This window comes from Hyaena hyaena, unplaced genomic scaffold, assembly GCF_003009895.1.
Source record: "Hyaena hyaena isolate Hyena2069 unplaced genomic scaffold, ASM300989v1 scaffold_640, whole genome shotgun sequence".
Lineage (NCBI taxonomy): Eukaryota > Metazoa > Chordata > Mammalia > Carnivora > Hyaenidae > Hyaena > Hyaena hyaena.
In genome coordinates this window covers 499541-521997 of record NW_024081274.1, presented here as the reverse complement: position 1 = coordinate 521997, position 22457 = coordinate 499541, and the positions used below count along the sequence as shown (strand labels likewise).

The window sequence follows — 22457 nt, the reverse complement described above, 5'->3', positions numbered from 1 at the left end:
GACACTTAGGCTCTTTCCATGTTTTAGCTATTGTGGAGAGTGCTGCTATGAACATTGGGGTACATGTGCTCCTATGCATCAGCATTTCTGTATCCCTTGGGTAACTTCCTAGCAATGCTATTGCGGGGTCATAAGGGAGTTCTACTGTTAGTTTCCTGAGGAACCTCCACACTGTTTTCCAGAAGGGCTGTACCAGTTTACATTCCCACCAACAGTGTAGGAGGGTACCCGTTTCTCCACATCCTCGCCAGCCTCTAGAGTTCTCTGATTTGCTCACTTTAGCCACTCTGACTGGCGTGAGGTGTTATCTCAGTGTGGTTTTGATTTGTATTTCCCTGATGAGGAGGGATGCTGAGCATCGTTTCATGTGTCTGTTGGCCATCTGGATGTCCTCTTTGGAGAAGTGTCTGTTCATATCTTCTGCCCATTTCTTCCCTGGGTTGTTTGTTTTTCAGGTGTGGAGTTTGGTGAGTTCCTTATAGATTCTGGATATCAACCCTTTATCTGATATGTCATTTACAACTATCTTCTCCCATTCCGTTGGTTGCCTATTAGTTTTGTGGGTTGTTTCCTTTGCTGTGCAGGAGCTTTTTTTTTTTTTTTTAAATACTTTTATTTATTTATAGGAGAGAGAGAGAGAGAGCGTGAGCAGGGGAGAGTCAGAGAGAGAGGGAGACACAGACTCTGAAATAGGCTCCAGGCTCTGAGCTGGCAGTCAGCACAGAGCCCGACGGGGGGCTCGAACCTACGAACTGCGAGATCATAACCTAAGCAAAAGTCCGACGCTTAACCGACTAAGCCACCCAGGCGCCCCTGTTGTGTTTACATTTTCATTTGTTTCCATATATTTTTAAATTTCATCTCTAATTGCCTGATTGGCCCATTCATTGTTTAGTAGGGTGTTCTTTAACCTCCATGTTTTTGGAGGTTTTCCAGACTTCTTCCTGTAATTGATTTCAAGTTTCAAAGCATTATGGTCTGACAGTGTGCATGGTATGATCTCAATTCTTTTATATTTATTGAGGGCTGCTTTATGTCCCAGAATGTGATCTATCTTGGAGAATGTGCCATGCACACTTGAGAAGAAAGTAAATTCCCTGGCCTCAGGATGTAAAGTTCTAAATATATCTGTCAGATCCATCTGGTCCAATGTGTCTTTCAAGTCCATTATTTCTTTAGTGATTTTCTGTCTGGTTGACCTATCCATTGCTGTAAGCAGAGTATTCAAGTCCCCTGCTATTAGCACATTCTTATCTATAAGCTTGTTTCTGTTTGTGATTAATTGTTTTAGATATTTAGGTGCTCCCATATTCGGTGCGTAGACATTTATGATTGTTAGTTCTTCCTGATGGATGGACTCTGTAATTATTATGTAGTGCCCTTCTTCATCTCTTGTGATTGTCTTTAAGTTAAAGTCCAGTTTGTCTGATATAAGTATCGCTACTCCGGCTTTCTTTTGATTTCCTGTAGCATGATATATATTTCTCCATCCCCTTACTTTTAATCTGAAGGTATCTTCCAGTCTAAAATGAGTTTCTTGTAGACAGCATAAAGATGGATTTTGTTTTTTAATCCATTCTGTTACCCTATGTCTTTTGATTGGAGCATTCAGCCCATTTACATTCAGTGTTTTTATTGAAATATGTGGGGTTAGAGACTTTGTTTCTTTTGTAGGGTTCATGTTTGTGGTGGTGTCTCTGATATCTTTGTTCCTTGCAACATTTCCCTCAGAGCGTCCCCCTCAAGATTTCTTGTAGGGCTGGCTTTGTGGTGACAAATTCTTTCAATTTCTGTTTATTTGGAAAGGTTTTTATCTCTCCTTCTATTTTGAATGCCAGGCTTGCTGGATAGAGGATTCTTGGCTGCATATTTTTACTGTTCATCACATTGGAGATCTCCTGCCATTCCTTTCTGGCCTGCCAGGTTTCAGTAGATAGGTCTATCACCACTCTGACAGGTTTCCCTTTGTATGTTAGGGCCCTTTTCTCCCTAGCTGCTTTCAAAATTCTCTCTTTGTCCTTGTATTTTGCCAATTTTATTATGATATGCCGTGCAGAAGATCAATTCAAGTTATGTCTGAGGGGAGTCCTCTGAGCCTCTTGTATTTCAACATTTACTTCCTTCCCCAGGTCGGGGAAGTTCTCTGCTATAATTTGTTCCAGGACTCCTTCAGCACCTTTCCCTCTCTCTTCCTCTTCTGGGATTCCTATGATACAGATATTGTTGCATTTCACCGTATCACTGAGCCCTCGAATTCTTCTTTCCTGTTCCTGGATCAGTTTGTCTCTTTTTTTGTCAGCTTCTTGTTTTTCTATAATGGTGTCTTCTAAATCACTTATTCTCCTTTCTGCCTCTTCAAGCAATGCATTGGAGGCCTCTAATTTATTATGTATCTCATTTATCACATTTTTTAATTCTTCATGCCTATTTTTATTTTCCATTCTGTCTGTAGCCATAGTTTCTTTGATGTCCCCTATGTTTTTTCAAGCCCAGCTATTAATTTTACCATTATTATTCTAAAATCTTGTTCAGTTATGCTGCTGATATCTGTTTTGAGCAGTTCATTAGCTGTCATTTCTTCTTGGAGCTTCTTTGGAGGAGAGCTCTTTCGTTTTGTCATTTTAGTTAGCTTTCAGGCTCTTGTTGGTTTTAAAGACCTGTTATGCTCTCTGTATCTATGAGCTCTGCTATATCCAAGAAGACTCTTTGACTGTCCAGGGCCTGTCCTTTCAGAGAGTGTTTTTTGAATGGTATCTCTTGGTCTCTCTTGTTGGGACCTTGGTTATTTTATTTTCCTATTCGTAGTGATATTTGGGACTCTCCACCTTGTGTACTCTAGCTTGTTTCTTGAGGTAGCCCTGGAAAAGAAAACAGACAGACAAACACACAGGGAGCAGGAGCACACAAATGCACAGGCTAATTCAACTAATGTGTAAAGCGAGTGGGAAAACAAAAAAGTTAAGAGAAAAGATGGAGGAGGGAGCGCGAATAATAGGGAGTATAAATTACATAAAAGGGTCAACAAGGAGATAAGAAAAGGAAAAAAGAAGAAAACCGATGGACAAAGAACGGTTTAAAGCATATAACCGGATTTCCCAGCTACAGTTAAATAGCTGTGTGTATGCAGTGCTGGTTGAAGAGCATAGAGAAAGAGAGAGAAGACAGGGCGGGGATGAGGCACAATTGGAAATAGAATGAATAGGCAGAAGGGATAAGAAGCTTTTTTCAAAGAGGTAAAGGGTAGAATATGGTTGGATAGGTGAGAGAAGGGTGCTGGAATTATCCAGAGAAACTATATAGTCTAATTACTCCTGAGAGAAAGAGATGAAAATATCGGTAGGTGTAGAATTTACATCTACAGAATGGACTCGTGATTGTTTAAGCAAGCCGGTGACCAGAGTTAGTCAGGTCAGTGTTCTGGGGAAAAAAGAGAGAAAAGAGAAAGAAGAAGAAAAAAAGAAAAGAAAAAAAAAGGGAGGAGGGCACCTCTCAGGCAGGGATGGGCGTGGCGTGATCCAATGCCTCAGGCGGGAGTTCTGCCGTGGTGGTTGTGGGGAGGAGAGTGACGGTGCTCCAGTCCCTTCTTGAACCAAGCGCTGCACCTCGCTTTTTTGGGCGTGTAAACTCCCCGTACCGGGGGCGCAGCCGAAGTTGGTTGCACTCTTCAACCCAGGCCAGTCCCAATCTCCAAATCCCCGTCCGCGCGCCCCGCTGAAATTGCCTTAGACACAGCTTCCCAGGCAACCCCCTCGGGGCAATTCCAGGCCCCCTGCCGAGCTCTGGGGGTGGGGTCAGAATCGCTGCTTCCTTCTCTGGGTCGGGCTGGTGCGCATGTGCGGGGGCTTGCCTTCCGGGTGCGCGGAGCCCGCTGAAGTGAGGAAAACCGGGTGCCTCTATGGCTCGTCACCCGAAACACGAACTCACAGGCATATTTCCCAGTTTTTAGCTCTTTGCCTTCCCTCTCGAGTCCCAGCCAGCCAGGAGCGCAGATGCCCGGTGTCCCTGCAGCTCTTTCTGGGGCCCCAGCTGCCCGGGAGGACAATGGCGGCAGGCGTGCTGCTACTCTGAAGTCCAGCCTCCAGGAGCAGCACAAAGCAGCAGTCTGTGTGCTCAGCCCCCTCCCCCCCCCCCGGGACCAGTTGACACGAGGGGACCTGGCGTGCAGGTATTTGGCAAGTACGGTCTTTCTATGCCCCAATCGGAGGTTTTTCCCCCCGAGCAGAGGTTTTACTGTTTTGGACTCTCTCTTTTTCCCCTCTCACTCCCCATAGAGGGTAGAGGGGGATCGCCTTCGACCCTGGAGTCTCCGATCCCGGCCCGATTTTATCTTCCCCAATTCGCACTCACGTTAGAAGACTTTCTCAGTGGATTCTGCGTCCCTTTTCTCCCAATCTCTCAGGTTTCGTAAGGTTTCCAATTGCTTCAGATCTTTTCCGTGTGATGTATGGGTGCGAGTGCAAGTACGGAGCTCCTTACTTCACCGCCATTTTGCCCCCTCTCTGGTTCTTTTGAGATGTCAAATGTCAGTGAGGATTATGTAGGCAGTGTTACCAAGAGGTATAGATTTCTGATATTACCACACTTATTAAGGTTTTATCCTTCTATTTCTCAACACACACCACACGCTTGCACAACCTGTACACATAATTCTGTTCTTGTCTATTGCTCATCTCAGGGATACATTGGAAGAGTAGGGAAAGGTAGCTTTGTAAGTTTTCTCGTTTCATTTATTCACTTAACAAATATTTATTGAGCATTACTATATACTACAGTCTTCAGGGTGCTGGGGACACAATAATGAAAAAAAGACATGAATTTTTGTCTTCATGGTGCTTATACTCTCCTGTTTTCATAGAACCCAACTGTTCTTTTTTAGCATTCCAGTGTGTATATGTGTGTGTGTGTGTGTGTGCACACGTGCACGCGTGCGTGTACATGACATCTTCTTTATCCATTCATCAGTTGATGGGCATTTGGGCTTTTTCCATAATTTGGCTATTGTTGATGGCACTTCTATAAACACTGGGGTGCATATGCCCCTATGAATCAGCACTCCTGTATCCTTTGGATAAATCCCTAGTAGTGTCATTGCTGGGTCATAGGGTAACTCTATTTTTAATTTTTTGAGAAATCTCCACGTCGTTTTCCAGAGTGGCTGTACCAGTTTGCATTCCCAACAGTGCAAGAGGGTTCCCCTTTCTCCATATCCTCCCTAAAATGTGTTGTTTCCTGAGTTGTTAGTTTTAGCCACTCTGACCAGTGTGATGTAGTCTCTCAGTGTGGTTTTGATTTGTATTTCCCTGATGAAAAGTGATGCTAAGCATCCTTTCATGTGTCTGTTGGCTATCTGGATGTCTTCTTTGGAAATGTGTCTGTTCGTGTCTTCTGCCCATTTCTTCACAAAAGAATGAAATCTTGACATTGGCAACAATAGAGGGTCTTATGCTAAGTGAAATAAGTCAGAGAAAAACAGATAACATATGTTTTCACTCATATGTGGAATTTGAGAAACCTAACAGGAGACCATAGGGGAAGGGAAGGAAAAATAAGTTACAAACAGAGATGAAGGCAAACCATAAGAGATTCTTAAATACGGAGAACAAACTGAGGGTTGATGGGGGGGGGGGTGATAGGAAAAATGGGTGATGGGCATTGAGAAGGGCACTTGTTGGGGTGAGCACTGGGTGTATGTAAGGGATGAATCATGGGAACCTACTCCCAAAGCCAGACTACATTACATGGTATTTTTCTTTATATTTAAAGATGACATGATTGACAGTGAATACTATCTTTGTGTGTACTGAAGCGGCTAAGATTAGCATATGACTGTCACAGAGATAGCACATTTGGACAAGAATAAGAAGGCAGAGGATAAACAGGTTTTATCAACAATCTTTGTTCCTGGATAATAACAACAAACCTTTACCTTCATTTTATAGTGTCTACCTTACAGGCACTTGGGAGAATGCAAGTTCCAAGATGTAAAGGATTAAAATAAACATCAATATTGCACAATAATAAAGAAAAAGAATTCGACAGTTCTCCTTATGATGGTCCATCCATACCTTTGACCTGGGCACCATCCATACCTTTTTGTTGATTCCCAGGGAAGGGGACCAGGCTGAATGTGTCCTGGTTTTTGATGTCACCCATCATTCTGGCCTGCTCCTTCCCTTTAGTCTTGCCTAGGCTTGCCATGGGGTACCCAGCTCCTCATGAATTTGCTTACCACCCCCTGTGGGCCCCAAGGGTGTATCCATTAAATGTCTCATAGCACTGGCTGTAATGTTTAATGAAACCTGGGGTAATAGAAGATGATTATAAGACAGGCAAGAAATGCATACAATAAATGTCTTTATCTGACAGACTAGAGGTCAAGTCTCTTAAAAAATCATTCTTTAAATAACCTTTTTTTATTTTAGGCCAGTTTACATTTACAGAAAAATTGCAAAGATAGTACAGAGAGTTCTCATATACCTCACACCCAGTTTCCCCTATTATTAATGCCATACATTAAAAAGGTATCCTTGCTGCAAGTAATTAACTAATATTGATGTATTATTAACTAATGTCCATGCTTTCTTCAGATACTGTAGTTTTTACCTAATAACCTTTACTTGTTCCACCATCATCCTATGTAGAATACCTTATTACATTTAGCCACTATATCTCCTTAGGCTTCTCTTGATTGTGACAAGATAGTTCTTGTTTCTGATCACCTTGACCTCTAACTTTAACACTCCAACTTCTGTGGAAGCTCCAGAAATCTCTTCTCATCTGAAAGAACATACACTTGTCAGTCAGACACAAGGTTCAAATCTAGATTCTACCACTTTCTAGCTGTGATGCCTGGGGCAGGTTCCTCATTCTCTCTGTGCTTGAATTTCCTCAACATAAAATGGTAATAATCATAAAAGATACCTCACAAAATTGTTGTATGATTAAACGATGGATTTAAAGAGTTTTGAAAATTGTGTGACATGTAGAAAATGCCCAACTAATATTGGTGATCCCAGTTGACATCTGGTCAGTCTCTGAGAATTGACTCTCTCTGTCTGTTTGAGTGTTCCTGGACATGTCACTTTTGGGCTCCTGAGCTGATCTTAGAGCTGTTCATAGTCACACTTATATATTTGCATTCTGACACTTAAAAAAAAAAAAAGGCTAAGGCTATTTTCCAATTCATTTATGGAATAATTTTATAGCAAGAATTATGAATTCCTGGCACCTCCAAATGTTCTACAAATGTTATTAGAAAGCAATTGAATTGCAGTCTGTATGAGTCATTATTTCACATCACCCCACAATTATGTCATATCGTAACAAGAAAAGAGATATGGCATATGTTTATATCATACTGTTCTGTATAAACACAGCCCATTACTTCAGTTCTAGTCAAAATGAGGCCTGGGCATAGAGTCAGAGGTCTGGGTTTGATTTTTAGCTCCCTGCTCACCGGCTGTATGCCTTGGCTCAGTCACTTGTTTTCTCTGAGTTTCTTCCTATAATTTAAAGACAATACCTACTCCCTATGGTTGTATGAGGCTGACATGAGAGGCTGACATGAAATAACGCACAGAAATTTCCTAACATAGGACCCCACACACATCAATAAACTGTAGTCATTATTACTATTAAACTTCAGTGTTCCCAGGACCCAGTACTTTTACTCCTTTCCTAAAGAAATAAGTCAGGATGATGGGAAATAGCTAGAGAACAATGTTTACATAGCATCATTTATAATAGAGAAAAAATTAATTTACATAGCCAATAATAGGAAGTATGGGTAAGTAAATTAAAATATATCCATATGACAAGGCAATGTTTCAAACTCCAGATTGCAATCATTAGTAGGTAGTAAAATTAATTTAGAGATTAATAACATGAACATTTATAAAATTAATAGAAGAGAAATGAAAATAATTACTTTCTGGTGTGTGTGTGTGTGTGTGTACACTAGTTTGCCATTTGAAATGTAATTATTGTGATTTGCAGTCCAAATGTTCAAAAGCCACCATGATAGTATTATTAGATTAAACAATATAAAATTACTATTTTTAACAAATATGATAAAAATTATCAGCAATTTTATATGGTTCTGTTTAGTATGTAGTTATTTAAATGATGTCACAATAAATTTTCAGTGATGTGGGAAAATCCTTGTAATTTTAAGAGAAGTATACAGAATTATATACACACCATATAACCATATCTGCTATGGTATGCATTGAAATATGCAAATATTCATTTTGAATAGGTGATAGGATTATGTGGTAATTGCAATTTTCTTCAGTACAGTTTTCTGTAATTTTTTACACAAATCGGTCATTATATTTATGTATATATTTGTTATATATTCATTAGTTTTTGTTAAAAATTATTATTTTTTAATAGCCTTTAATGAGACCAAACCAAAGAACTTTCTTCTAACTAATTTAATGTGTCCATCATCACCTTTTAAGATACTAAATTACCTGACTAGACAATATTGTATATCAAATAAGGTAAGTATATTATCCCTTATACGAGATAAAATCAGGCCACAAATCTTGGAAAATGTGCTTGTTATTTTTTTAGACATATTGATACCTTTTATTAGCTTCAAACAAATGCAAACTTTAGGTAATACTTGAAATTTTGTTCCTTTAAATATTTTAAAAAGTAGCTCAACTACTGTGGAAGTTTAATCCCAATCAAGAGAGGTTATACCATTGAAAATAAACAACCTTTAAAAATTTCATGAAAATATATAAGCAAGCATAAAATAAGAAATATACCAAAGACATGTTTGATTTTCCATACTGGATCTGTCACTGACTGGCTAGTTAACATTTTTAACCTGTGGTACATCACTTCATGTTGTTTTCCCAACTATAAACAAGACTGTTTGTTGCAAATATCCCCAGATCAATGATTATAAGCCATGATGCTCTTTGGGCAGCAGGTGGGAGGGGCAGGATGTTGGTTTGCAACCTCAGTAGTTCTTCTGGTGAAATTCCAAACTGGCCCCCTGTACTCAGAGAGCAAGGAGAGACTAAGGAAAGAGGCAGGCACTCCAGAGTGGTAAGTGGCAGGTGTAATATGCAAGGGAACTTATCCATGAGGCTTGCCTTGGGCAAACACAAGTACATCTCTGTACTGCTCACCAGAATCTTAATAATTTTTAGGGAGGCCTTAATGGGATTCAGCACATATACCTATACAGTCCAGATGGTCTCAATAAGACTTTACCTTCTCAAGGCTACATGCTTGAAATGGCTCCTTGTCCAGAAACGGTGGACAGACCATCTATCATAAGGACAGGGGAGGAGTGAGAGCCTTGGATTGCCTGGGTCAGCTTGTGGGTCAACTGGTGTTCACATCCTTTGATGACCTCTTCCAACGGAGGAAGACTAATGCTCCCATCATAGTAAAAAACTAACACACTATGCATAAATTGGATAGATACCTACAAGCTTACTACTGAACAAGACTGGGATATTATTAAGTCAAATCTTTAGGCCCTTCTTCTTTCTTTTGCTTTGATCATAAGAGAAAGGAAAACAGAATTGAGTACCAATCATTTTTGTGCTTTAGGAAACAGATGCAACCGTCTTTCACAGATAAAAGATAATTATGCAAAGTGCTCTGAGAGTTGTTTTTTTTTTTAAGCCTTGTGACTCCTCCTCGGCAGATTTCAATTACCATTCAGAAAAGCGTAGAGCAAAAACCAGAATAAGACACATTGAGTTTCTCCTTTTCCTTTCCCACAAATAAGGGATCATTCCTCTTTGAAATGACCTTTTATTGATATCTCTTACAAGATGGTAGAAAGGTGCTCAAGGTCCACAGCCATCTTTTAATGTAAGTAGCTTAGGAAGACACAGTACTTAGGAGGAAGATGTGAATCAGATATTGGCTTATGAATCAGGGTATTTTTGTTGACAAATAATAGAAATCACACACTAGCAAAAATAAAATAATGACTTTTTTGGCTCAAAGAAACAAAAAGCCCAGACTTAGGAATGGCTACAACTGAGGGTGGGCTCTCTCGCCTTCACAAGAAGATGCCAGCAGCTCCTCTGCTCCAGGTTCCTGTTGAGCAGATATTGGCTGGGTTCAGTTTCATGCCACCCACAGAGCAAACTGTCTTAACTAAGGGGATCATATGTGCCTCCTGACTTTGCCCAGGTCATAGCTCCATCACTAGAGCCAGACGTGAAGAGTACTTATACAGAATTGGATGGAGCACCAAATGGAAATTAGGCACCTGCTAGGAAAACAAACAACAGAAGTCCACAGGTGACTTTAAAAGTGCTTTCACTGTTGCTCTGGTCTTCTCTGTTTGGTGATAGGGCCAATACCACTGATTTCTGTAGGCCAGTGGTTCTCAAAATGTCCTCCCTGGACCAGCAGTATTAGCATCCCCTTGGAGTTTATTAGAAATATGTATTTTGGGGGCACCTGAGTGGCTTAGTTAGTTAAGCGTCCTACTTCAGTTCAGATCATGATCTCACAATTCATGGGTTCGAGCCCCGCGTCCAGCTCTGTCCTGACAGCTCAGAGCCTGGTGCCTGCTTCAGATTCTGTGTCTCCCTCTCTCTCTGCCCCTCCTCCACTAGCACTCTGTCTCTTTCTGTCTCTCGAAAATGAATAAAAACATTTAAAAATTTTTTTAAGAAATATATATTCTTGCACACCACCCTAGACTTAATAAATCAGAAATCCAGAGGGTGGGGCCCAGCAATCTGTGTTTTAGCAAGCCCTCCAGGGGATTTTGTGGCAAACTAAATTTTGAGAACAAATGCTCTAAGCATGTTTTCCACGACCTTGAATCCAACCCCCATTTTCAACTAAGGGCATATAACTATTACTTTGTGATTTGAAGCAACAGGTAAGATTTGTATTGACAACCATCAACTGTCAATACAAATAATAAATACTGTAAAACTGTCCAGAAACTTTTCTCCGATAAGCCTGCCTTCTCATGCTTGGCAGTGACTATGTTGTACCTTCTAAAAAGCTAAATCTTATAGTTTGCAAGTTGTGTATTGCACATTACCTCTTAACTATAGTGTGTTGTATATTACAGATACACACACACACACACACACACACACATATTCCAACAGAAAGTTCTCCCATCAGCCATTGATGACCTCCATGTTGCTGATACAATGAATAGTCTTCATTCCCAGCAGCAATTTAGTATCATGATTAACTATCCTTTCCCAGGGAAATGGATTCTTCACTTAAGCTCTCATACTTCCTTAGCAATGTTATTTAGCTTACTTTCAAGATCTCTTGACAGCTTCTCTTCTCTCTGCCTACTGAATATTGGAATTCTTTGTGACTTTCTCTTGAGTTCTCTTTTATTTTCTCACTTTACATTTTACCCTGAATAAAGTTGTGAAATAGAGTATGGTGTCTGGTTGACACAGCATCATTTGTTGAAGACACTACTCTTTCCCCACAGCTTAGTGTTGGCACCCTTGTTGGAAATATATATATGTATATATATATATATATATATATACATATATATATGCCAGTGCTACACTGTACTATAGATTTGTAGTAAATTTTGAAATTGGAGTTTGAGCTCTGTAACTTTATCTTTTTCCACATTGTTTTGGTTATTTGGGGCCCTTTGCAATTCCATAGGAATTTGAAGATCAGCTTTTCCAGTTTTGCAAGAAAGTCAATGGTTATTCTTGATAAATTTTTTTAATAAAATGAGAATTGTATACCTCCTTAGCATGATTAAAGTCAGTAACATGCTTAAAGGAGAAACACTAGAAATAATCTTATTAAATTGAGTAACAAAATAAAGATGGCTATTATTGTTGTTATTACATAATATTTTTCTGGATATATTACTCAATACAGTTAAAAAAGGAAGTAATTAAAAATATAAAAATTAGAAAGAAGAGGTAAAATTAACTCCATTTGCAGCTAATATGATTGTACCCATGAAAAACCCAGGAGAATCAATTGAAAAACTATCATATACAAAAGAAACACTAAGGTAGTTGGCAGCATACATAATTATTATACAGAAATCAATAGCTTTCATATGTACAAACAAATCTAATTTAGAATATGTAATAGAAGAAAATACCTCATTTATAACAGCAACTGAAGGATTAAAATACCTAGAAATAAATAGGACTAAGAAATATAAAAGAACAATTTGGAAAAAACAAAAAAGCCTAAAACATACCAGACTTTAGTATGCTAGATAGTATGCCCATCAAAAATGTCTACATCCTAATTCTTGGAACTTGTGAATATGTTACCATACATGGTGGAAGGAGCTTTGCAGGTGTGATTAAGGATCTTGAGATGGAGAGATCATCCTGGATTATCTAAGTGGGTCTAATACAGTGGGTCTAAGGACCCTTGTAAGAGGGAACAGGAAGATCAGGTAAGAAGGGAAAGGTATGACAAAGGGAGCAGAGCCTAGAGTGATGTGCTCTAAAGATGGTGGGAGGGGCCACAAGCCAAGCAATGCAGGTGGCCTCTACATGCTAAAAAAGGCAAGGGAACAAATTGTCCTCCCACATCCCCAAGATGTGCTCCGCCATCTTGGTTCCAGGCAAGTGAAACTCAACTCAGACTGCTGATCTCCGGAACTGCAAGATAATAAACATGTATTATTTTGAGTCACTAGAGTTGTGGTAATCTGTTATAGCAGCAGCAGAACACTGATAACGTTCAGTGACAGAAACAACTTAGACAAGAGAACGGTCTTTCAAAGTCTTAATTAGGAAGACCTATCAACATGCAGCTATCTGTCCATTCTGCCAAAGCTAATCAGTAAATTTACCTCAAACCCTACAAATGCTCCAACAGGTTAGTCAAAAGATCTTGTGGAATATTAAAACAAAAAAAAAAATACAGAAAGCAGCTCAACAAGAAGATTGATTAGGAGAAAATTGCCCTAACAGCTGTTAAAATTACTAAAATGTTTTCCTAATTGAACTGATGTAGTAGAGGTGTATATATAAACAAGTTTACTAATAAAATAAAATAGAAATTTCAGAAATATAAACAAATACATAAAAGATTCAAGGATATAACTCTTGCATCTCATATCAGTGAGTAACAAACAGTAACTGTGAAAAACAGATAACCATCTAAAACCACTGGATAAATTCCAAAAGGAATAAGGGTTTAAATAAACAAGTAAACTTTAGAAGTACTTAGAAAAAGTACATAGAAAAAGGTATCTTTCTATAACTTCAAACAAAGGCCTTTCAATATGACATAAACCAAGACATAAAAGACTGACAAATGGGGTGCCTGGGTGGCTCAGTTGGTTAAGCCTCCAACTTCAGCTCAGGTCATGATCTCACGGTTTGTGTGTTCGAGCCCCGTGTCGGGCTCTTGCTGACAGCCAGCTCAGAGCCTGAAGCCTGTTTCGGATTCTGTATCTCCCTCTCTCTGTGTCCCTCCCTTGCTCACACTGTCTCTCTCTCTCAGAAAGAAATAAAACATTAAAAAAATTTTTAAAAAAGACTGACAGATTCTAGAATAGAAGAATAAAAAGATACCTGCTTTGCAAAAATCAAAATGAGAAAAACCAAAAGAAATGGCAAACCTGGGAAACAATACATGAAGATGCATCCCAGATACGGGATAATTTCGCTAATATGTGAAGGAAGAGTTTCTATAAATCAAGACATTTGAAAAAAAACATTCAAATGCATTTATAATAGGATACAAACGTAAGTAATCTGAGAAATAGTTTTCTATAAAATTGAAAACCATTGAAAGTCTGATACCATATAGTATTGGCAAGCTGTAATATTCTTATTCATAAAAAATACTCTTATTCATAGAGTTTGAGAACTAATTTGAGGTGCAATTTGGAAGTAACTCTAAAATCTATACATGTTTAAATCCTTTAAACAGAAATTCCACATCTAAGCATTTATTCTACAGATATATTTGTTCAAGTATGAATTGTGTATACATAAGGTGACTCTTTGTAACACTGCTTTTAAGAAGAGTAGAAATGTTTAAGTACTCAGCAATGAGAGACTAGTAAATAAACTATGGTACATTCATACATACTATGAATGTGAAAAAGATTGGAATTGTTTCTAAGATTGTTAGATGGAAAAAAAGTACAGAACAGGCTGTCAGACTATATGTGTAAGGGGAGGTGGTATATATATAAACAAGTATGCTTTACACTTGTATACGCACAAAACTCCTTGGAAGTAAATTCAAGAAGCTACTAATGCTACCCCACCTATGGAGAGAGAAAAAGGGTGGCTGGGGTCCAGGAATGGGAGAAATATTTTTAATCAAACATCTTACATATTTTTAAGTTTTGAACTATGTGAGTAGTACCTACACTTAAAAGAAAGAAATTAAAATTGACATTAAGAAACTAAGACAAAAAAACGGCTATAAAGTGATGGAATATGGAAATGCAGAGAAAAAAGGAAATTCACCCAGAAAGCCACCCTGCATGTCCCTTCTGCTCTTTTGCGCCTACCTAAAAATGGATTATCAAATCTGTGTGAGTTCAGAATTGCCACATTGCAATGTTAGCTTTGCTTCACATGACAAAAAATATATAGGAATCTGATCTAGTCAATCCGGTTTGTCTGCAATGCAATCACACTAGCCTCACCATGATATTGGTTAAGGGCTCCATTTGCTTGACAAACAAAACCAATGCCCTTGCTAGACATTGTTCTAAATAGCTTAATTATTATACTCCTCACCAAAACTTTAAGAAGTGGACACTATAATCTCCATCCTACAGATATGAAAATTGATGCAAAAGAATGTTAAATTGTCAGAGGACACAAAGCTCTCAAGTGACATAACTGGAATTTGAGTTCAGGCAAATCTGGCTTCCAGCTCCATGCTCTTAACCACTGCCCACATTATAACTTCATTTCTAAGTAAGTTGGCCCATATCTTAAAGACAGGTCATATGTCTTGTGAGCAGATCTTTTTTATGGGAAGTGTGCTATGTACATGCTTGTATTAAATAAGATACAGTGTTACTAGATTCTTTGCAGTAAAAGAATGGTGTGCAATTGCGGTAGAAAACCAATGCAACTTAGAGCAAGCATCTTACAATCTGGGTGTCTGCCCTCATACAATTTTCAGTTCCACAGGTGATTTAAGTCACAGCCTCCAATTCAAAGATGAGAATGTTGAAGCTATTAAGTGGCTTATGCCCAAAAAGAACTCTGAGAAACAGAAACAGAAGACCAAGAACACATTACCTTACTAAACAATTGTTCAAAAGCCAAAGGGTTATAACCTTTCTTCCATCATTTAAGAGAACTTGTGTCATCCTTTGTGTTTTATTTCTCTTTTTAGAAATGTCATATCAAATCGTACTTTTCTTTCTAGGATTTCATCAAGGGTCTTTCCATTTTGCTCCGGGGGACAGTACAAGAGAAACTCAACTGGGCATTTAATTTGTATGACATAAATAAAGATGGCTACATCACTAAAGAGGTAAGAAATGCCTCACCAAACAACTCTCCATTTTTATAACTTGAAAATGTTAAACAATTCAAATTATTAATTTGAAAATAGCTTTTTCAGGGAATCTAAAATATTTTATGCAGCGGTGGTGAAATAGTCTAGCAAACACTGGCAATGAAGAGGAATAGTTTTTGGTGCATCTTCCAAATAGATATAAAATACCTAAGGATTATACCTGTTTCCTAATACATTCCAGTAAATACTGTAAATCGGATAAAGACTGTGGTAGAATCAGGTAGGAAGAAAATATATTCAAACCATGCTAGAATATTTAACCTGTGGCCCTTCCCCCCAATATAATTTGGTCCATTTGGAGACAATTGTAAAATGACATAGGCTGTTCAATGGCCTGTATTGTGTAGAACAGGACCTGGTGGACTAGGGGGCGCCTAAACACTTCCAGGCCAGCTATCCAAGAAAGAAGGCCCACAGACCAGATTAAGGTGCTCATATCAACTGGTTTGTTAAACCAATTTAAAACACAGTGAGAAGTAAGGGAGATGGAATGGGGTAAATTAACAAATTTTGGATGGGGTCCAAATGGAGTTGAAGGACCATATCAACTGAATCCTGGGACGAGGACCGGGGCGTGCTCCATATGCATACGTCCTTCTCACTGTGTCACTTTCCTCCCTGAAGTTGATTTTTGAGCATGGGGCCCCTTACACAAAAGGTACCTTGGGCCAACGACCTGACCTTGCTCATTTGGAGACATAGGGACAAATACACCTGATCACAAGTACAGTGTGACAATTAGCCTGGTTAAATTTGTGTTTTTTGAGCAGAAGACACATGGGGCCAGAATGGAAGTAAGACCTCATGAATATTAAGTGTTTATGTATATTGAGCATATCTTGAATAGATAGTGCCTCTTGTATCTGGTGTACAGTAATACAGTAAACAGTACTGAGATGCCTCAGGAATATTAGGTACCTCTGGCCCTTCAATCCCTTTCTATGTTTAACACATGCATGCTGGTCTTATACATAACACATTTCATGAATTCTGCTGAAGTCAGACAAACTTTTTGCTACTTATCTAGATTCGAAACATCTTAAAATGTTTCACCTATGATTTATAAACGATAAACTCCTTTATCATTAATAATAGAATTGGATGCTCTCAAAAGTAAACATACACTTACATCTGTATTATCAGCTTAATCTACTCTAGACTTTTACATGGGAATTTCAATATGAAGGCAAAGAATGTGGAACAATAAATCTTAACAAGTAATTAGATATTATTTTTACTAATATTGACAATGGCAAGTCAAAAACTAGATTTTGTTTGAATTAAAAAATTAATAAAGTTACAAGGGATTTCCCAGAGTCATAATATCTTGACTAACCTACATGTGTTATTTTTTCACTTAAAGCCGTAGTAGGAAAAACAACCAATGAAAATCCTCTTAATCTTTGAAATTTAGCAGTTAGTTTTAGTATAATTCTTATGATATGGAGTTCATTAATTCTCAATAAACGGAAATTGATAACCAACATATAAGATAAATAATAACTCAATAAAACAAAAATAGTCTATGTGAAGTCTATGGAAATCCAAACATTAAACCAGAACATTTCTGGGGCACCTGGGTGGTACAGTCAGTTAAGTGTTTGACTCTTGATTTCAGCTCAGGTCATGATCTCCCAGTCCTAAGACTGAGCCCTGCCTCTGGACTCCATGTTGGGGGTGGAGCCTGCTTAAGATACTCTCTCCTTCTGCCCCTCCCTCTCTCTCTTTCTCCAAAAAAAAGAAAAAAAAAAGAAAAGAAAAAGAAAAAGAAGAAAAAGAAAAATATTTAAGAAAAAAACAAAAACCGAAAAACCAAAACCAACCAGAACATCCATTTCCTGATCATCTTGGATATGTGGGAATTTACTTCATTTTGAAACCAATGTCAAAATTAGTTCTTAAATTCTGATCCTGCTGCTTTTAAGGCACAAAACTGTTGTCTTTTCCTTTGGGACAACCAAAACGTAATGAATAATTTAAAAGATTTTGAAATTGAGTAAGAATAATCTGTCAGACTGGTTTCTTCATACAGTGCATGCAGTCTCATGAGGGTGCCTTTTACTTTTCAGGAAATGCTTGATATAATGAAAGCAATATATGATATGATGGGTAAATGTACATACCCTGTCCTCAAGGAAGATGCTCCTAGACAACACGTCGAAACATTTTTCCAGGTAGGAATGCAAGTAGAAATCAGAGAGGGAGTAAAAAAGAGTAAATTTCCTAATGCTCGCAAAAGCAGGCAAAGGGGGAAAAAAACCTTTTACTGAAAGGAACAATAGAATATTAAGTATCATACTAATTTAATACTTTTGGTTTTGAATTAATTATAATGTTGATAACTATACTTATTGAACAGTCACTATGTCCTGGAAAGAACACTAAGGAATTGCCATGTTTCACATGTTTGTTTATGGGTTTGTTTTCAATAATTCTCACAAGAATCCTTAAAGTTATAAATTCTCATTAGCCTCAATTTACACATGAGAAAATCGAGGCTCTGAAAGTGTCAGCAAACTGCCTGAATTCTGTCATAGCTAGAAGGCCAGATTTTATGTAGGGCAGCAATTCTAGATCTCCATCACATTCTTTTGAAAAGGGAAGAGCCTCACAGCAGTTGGCCACGTGATTCTTATCACTAAGAATGAAGCTGCTCCTCCCCATAAAACAGGCAGTGGATTTTTCATTATCTTCAAGTGTGAGGGTATCAAGGGGTAAGTGGGAATAAAGTTTCTTGTTCTTTTCTTCCAAACAGAAAATGGACAAAAACAAAGATGGAGTCGTTACCATAGATGAGTTCATTGAAAGTTGCCAAAAAGTAAGTTCGTGGTAGGAAAGAAACTATCCCTTTTGCTCTCATAATAGCCAGGATAAGTAGAGTCAGCTAGCCACCATGAACTGAGCAAAATATAAAAGCTTACCTAAGCTTACCATTCATACACAGCTGATAGAAGCTACCACTCTAAAAACAATTGCCAATTTATTTATAATACAATTTATTAACATTTATAGAGTACCTACCCCCAGCAGAGCTACGTAGAAAGCCCTTAAAGAAAGAACTATTACAAGCATGTTGCATTTTTGTTTCTTAAATCCTCTAGTGTATTCATCACTGAGGGTAAAACCTATGTGAGATTTGAATTGCTCTTTCCCTAAACTTAGCATACAACATATTATCTCCATAGATGTATAATTCCAGTACATCAAACTATATATCACAGGCCGAGTTTGCATCCGACTTCTGAGAGAAACGCATTGCTTTAACACATGGGCACCTGAAATGGGCTTTTTGGCTGATCGAGTAGTGGTCTTCAGTTGTAAAAAATAAAAAGCAGAAAATCCAGAGGAGAAATCCAAGTGGTTCTCCATTGTCTGGTGGGAGACTGGTTTTACCTTATCTAAAATTATTTGACTTGATGCATGGGTAGAGCTACAATTAAGAATCAATATTTTAAAATAAATACAGACACGATGAGGTTTGTTGATACTTTAGCTTTCTATTTTCAAATTGATATAACTTTCCCTTTCTTGGTGCCTGCTTGCTTCTCAACCCATATTTGGATGTGGTGGTCTTTGCGAGCATAAATTTGGTGGACTCAACCTGCTGATGCAGTGACTTGGCTTCTAGCAGTGGAAGTCAGCACAAGTTCACTGAGTGCCATTCACATACAACCTCCAAGTGCCCCTCTTGTGCCAAAATCGGTGCCCTTAAGTTTCTAAGGAATGTGCTAAATTGCACACAGCCACTGTCCAAAGGTTGCTCTCAAATAGTTCCTTCTCTGAGAGACCATTCACTTTTTTTTTTAATGTTTATTTGAGAGAGAGAGAGAGCACACTAGTGGGGAGAGGGACAGAGAAGGAGGCAGAGGGAGAATCCCAAGCAGGCTCCACAGCACCAGCGCAAAGTCGATGTGGGACTTGATCCCATGAGCGGAACTGAGAGGCCATGACCTGAGCCGAAATCAAGAGTCAGACCCTCAACCAACTGTGCCACCCAGGCGCCGCATGAGATCTTTTATTTTTAAAGGCTCCTAAAGGCCATACAGATTCAGCCCTAACAGACCCAGAAATAGAGGTGGAATGACTACCAATATGTCTCCCAAGCCCCACCTCCAACCCTGAATGAAGTTGGCTCTCAGCTGGCGCACAAACTCTGCTTCCTTCTACTCATACAAGTCTGTGATTTAACTTGTGAGCTACCTGGAATGCCCCCCCCCTCCACTGCGCCCCTCTAGTTTCCATTCTGGCATTCTAATTTGAAAAATATTCTCTATTAGCACCAAGTAAGATTCAAATGAAATATTTAAAGCCTGCAGACTTTACGTTTGTAAAATGAGACTGTCCATAGTTATCTATATGGAAATGTGCTGGAATGATATTTGTATGTGCAAACACCTAGTATCAGAACTTCTGGCATACTCAGCGGGGGGCGGGTGGTAGCAGAAGCAAAACAGTGTACTTTCCCTTGCAGATATGCTGAATTGAATCCCACTGTGTTTCTCCCTTACAGGATGAAAACATCATGCGCTCCATGCAGCTCTTTGAAAATGTGATTTAACGTGTCAAATGCATCCTCAATCAAACAGACAAATGTGAACTATTCTACCACACTTAACGTTGGAGCTACCACTTTTAGCATAGATTGCTCAGCTTTACACTGAGGCATATTATGCAAACAAGCTTTGTTTTAATATAAAGCAATCCCCAAAAGATTTGAGTTTTCCAGTTACGAATTTGCATCCTTTTCATAATGCCACTGAGTTCATGGGATGTTCTAAGTCATTTCATGCCCTGTGACTCTTCAAAAGTAACAGAATCTGGCATAGAGTTTTACTGATTCTTTAGCCATGGGATTATTGAGCTTTCACATGATCAGTGATTTTAAAATATCAGTGTTTTTTGCTACTCTACTGTATGTATTCTGCCCCAGGATTTTAAATGGTTTTCTAAAATACTGGCATCTGCATTTAATTTCCAGAAGTTAATTTTCATGTTTGTATGCTGTAATTCCATTTATACAGTAAGTAAACAAGATTACTACAATTAAAAACAAACAAACAAAAACACAGGCCCACTTTCTATGGATTTGCTGCCTTCTGTTAAAGATATTCATTTATCTGGCATTTTTTTATAACATGAAACAAATCAGTTTATCACCAGATGTCAGCATATGCCTAATAAAGCTTATTTAATAAGCATTTCCTAATTTTTCATAGTACATATTATAGCCAAGGCCTAATGATATATGTAATTTTGGATTTGTTCAATCCTATAGGTTGACTGTTTTCTATCTTGTCATTAAGTAGAAGTCCAGGAAGGTGTGGAACAAAGCAAGGGTGTTTACAGGCATATGCAAAGGGTCAGGGTATCTGTCCTCTAGTACATGGTAATGCTTAGTAACAAGTAGTCCCTAACAGCATTGAGGGCCTATTCCAGCCCCTTTCCCTTGGCTCTTTCGAGACACCTTTCTATTACATGCCATCAGGGACACAGACACCTGGACTGCTCCAAAGCCTGCAGCGAACAGAGAACAAGCAGAGTTCACTGTGAAAGCATCAGTGATTCCATTTTATCAACAGCCACCGTACCAAAACTTTGTTAAAAATTAAAGTAAATGCTAAGCAATTCATCTGGACTGTATTATGATTTAGCTCATCATAAAACTTCAACAATTCAGATTCTCTTTAATGATCTTAAGCCAAAACTGTAAAGTTGCCACATGACCTAGGATATAGACACCTTCCCTATTTTGCAGAAATATCACAAAGACCAAGAGGCTACAGTGAGGGGAGATTTGCAACTGTGCTTGCAACAATAAATCAGGTATCTATTCTGGTGTAGAGATAGGATGTTGAAAGCTGCCCTGCTATCACCAGTGTAGACATTCCGAGTAGTACAGTACATGTACACTGAAATTCGCCATCGCGTGTTTGTGTAAACTCAATGTGCACATTTTGTATTTCAGAGAGAAAAAAAATAAAAGCAAATAAAATGTTTATAACTCTACTGTCTATGTTACAGGTATTTATTCCAACATGTTTTTAAGTACTAGATTAAAAATATTATGTTCTTCCTTTGGCACTGTCACATCGTGCGTATGTTTGGCTCAGGGCGGGGGGCTAGGTGCATGAAGACGAGTAGAAGCAAGACCAGTGGGTTGGTAGATATTTTAGCTCATAGGGTCTGCAGATGTGAGAGGGGTGCGGAGACCTGAGGAAACTGTATCCCAGACAGGGGCACCAGGAGGCACCAGAGCTCTGAGGGGCGATGGGCGTTTCTGCAGTTATGACTCCTTAGAAATGACTTGTGTTCAGGGGCGCCTGGGTGGCTTAGTCGGTTAAGCGTCCGACTTTCGCTTAGGTCATGATCTCGTGGTTCGTGGGTTCGAGCCCCGTGTTGGGCTCTGTGCTGACTGCCAGCTCAGAGCCTGGAGCCTGTTTCAGTCTGTGACTCCCTCTCTCTCTGACCCTCCCCTGTTCACGCTGTCTCTCTCTCTCTCTCTCTCCTAGAAATAAATAAAAAACATTAAAAAAAAAAAAAAAAGAAATTACTTGTGTTCTTTCACATTCCAGCTGTGAGACTGTATCTGAAATGAGAATGGCAAAAGGGTCACTCCTTATACCTGAGGGCAGGAGCACGGAAGGTGTTCTCCAATGCTGCCGAGACAGAGCATGGTTGCTCCTATAGAAATGAGTGAGCCCTAATCTTTAGCCCTCCAAAAGTACACCTGCTTTGGATTCAGTGTGGTTGCTACTCATGTCCTCACAGCCTTTCTTCTTGCACTTAGGATGGAAAGTCTTACACTTGTTTTCTATTTCTCACTTTATTCCTTTCTCTTGTAGAATGATCCAGGGTCAGCATCTACAACATCATCGCTGAGAACTATGCCTGTCAAGTATGTTTTAAAACATTTTTTAATTAATAAACGTAAGCAGGCACAA

General features: G+C 38.8%; 1 protein-coding gene across 2 annotated transcripts in view; it reads left to right on the top strand.

Annotated features, from left to right (window-relative positions):
- The window catches only part of KCNIP4 (potassium voltage-gated channel interacting protein 4), a 229161-nt gene extending 207336 nt beyond the window's left edge, over nucleotides 1–21825 (top strand). For both annotated transcript variants that reach the window (XM_039216594.1, XM_039216595.1), the window contains exons 5-8: nucleotides 15364–15471; nucleotides 17586–17690; nucleotides 18272–18334; nucleotides 20027–21825. In XM_039216594.1, coding sequence (XP_039072525.1) covers nucleotides 15364–15471; nucleotides 17586–17690; nucleotides 18272–18334; nucleotides 20027–20074 — 324 coding nt within the window. In that variant the 3' untranslated portion in view covers nucleotides 20075–21825. The remainder of the gene's footprint in view (nucleotides 1–15363; nucleotides 15472–17585; nucleotides 17691–18271; nucleotides 18335–20026) is intronic.
- The last annotated feature ends 632 nt before the right edge of the window (nucleotides 21826–22457 follow it).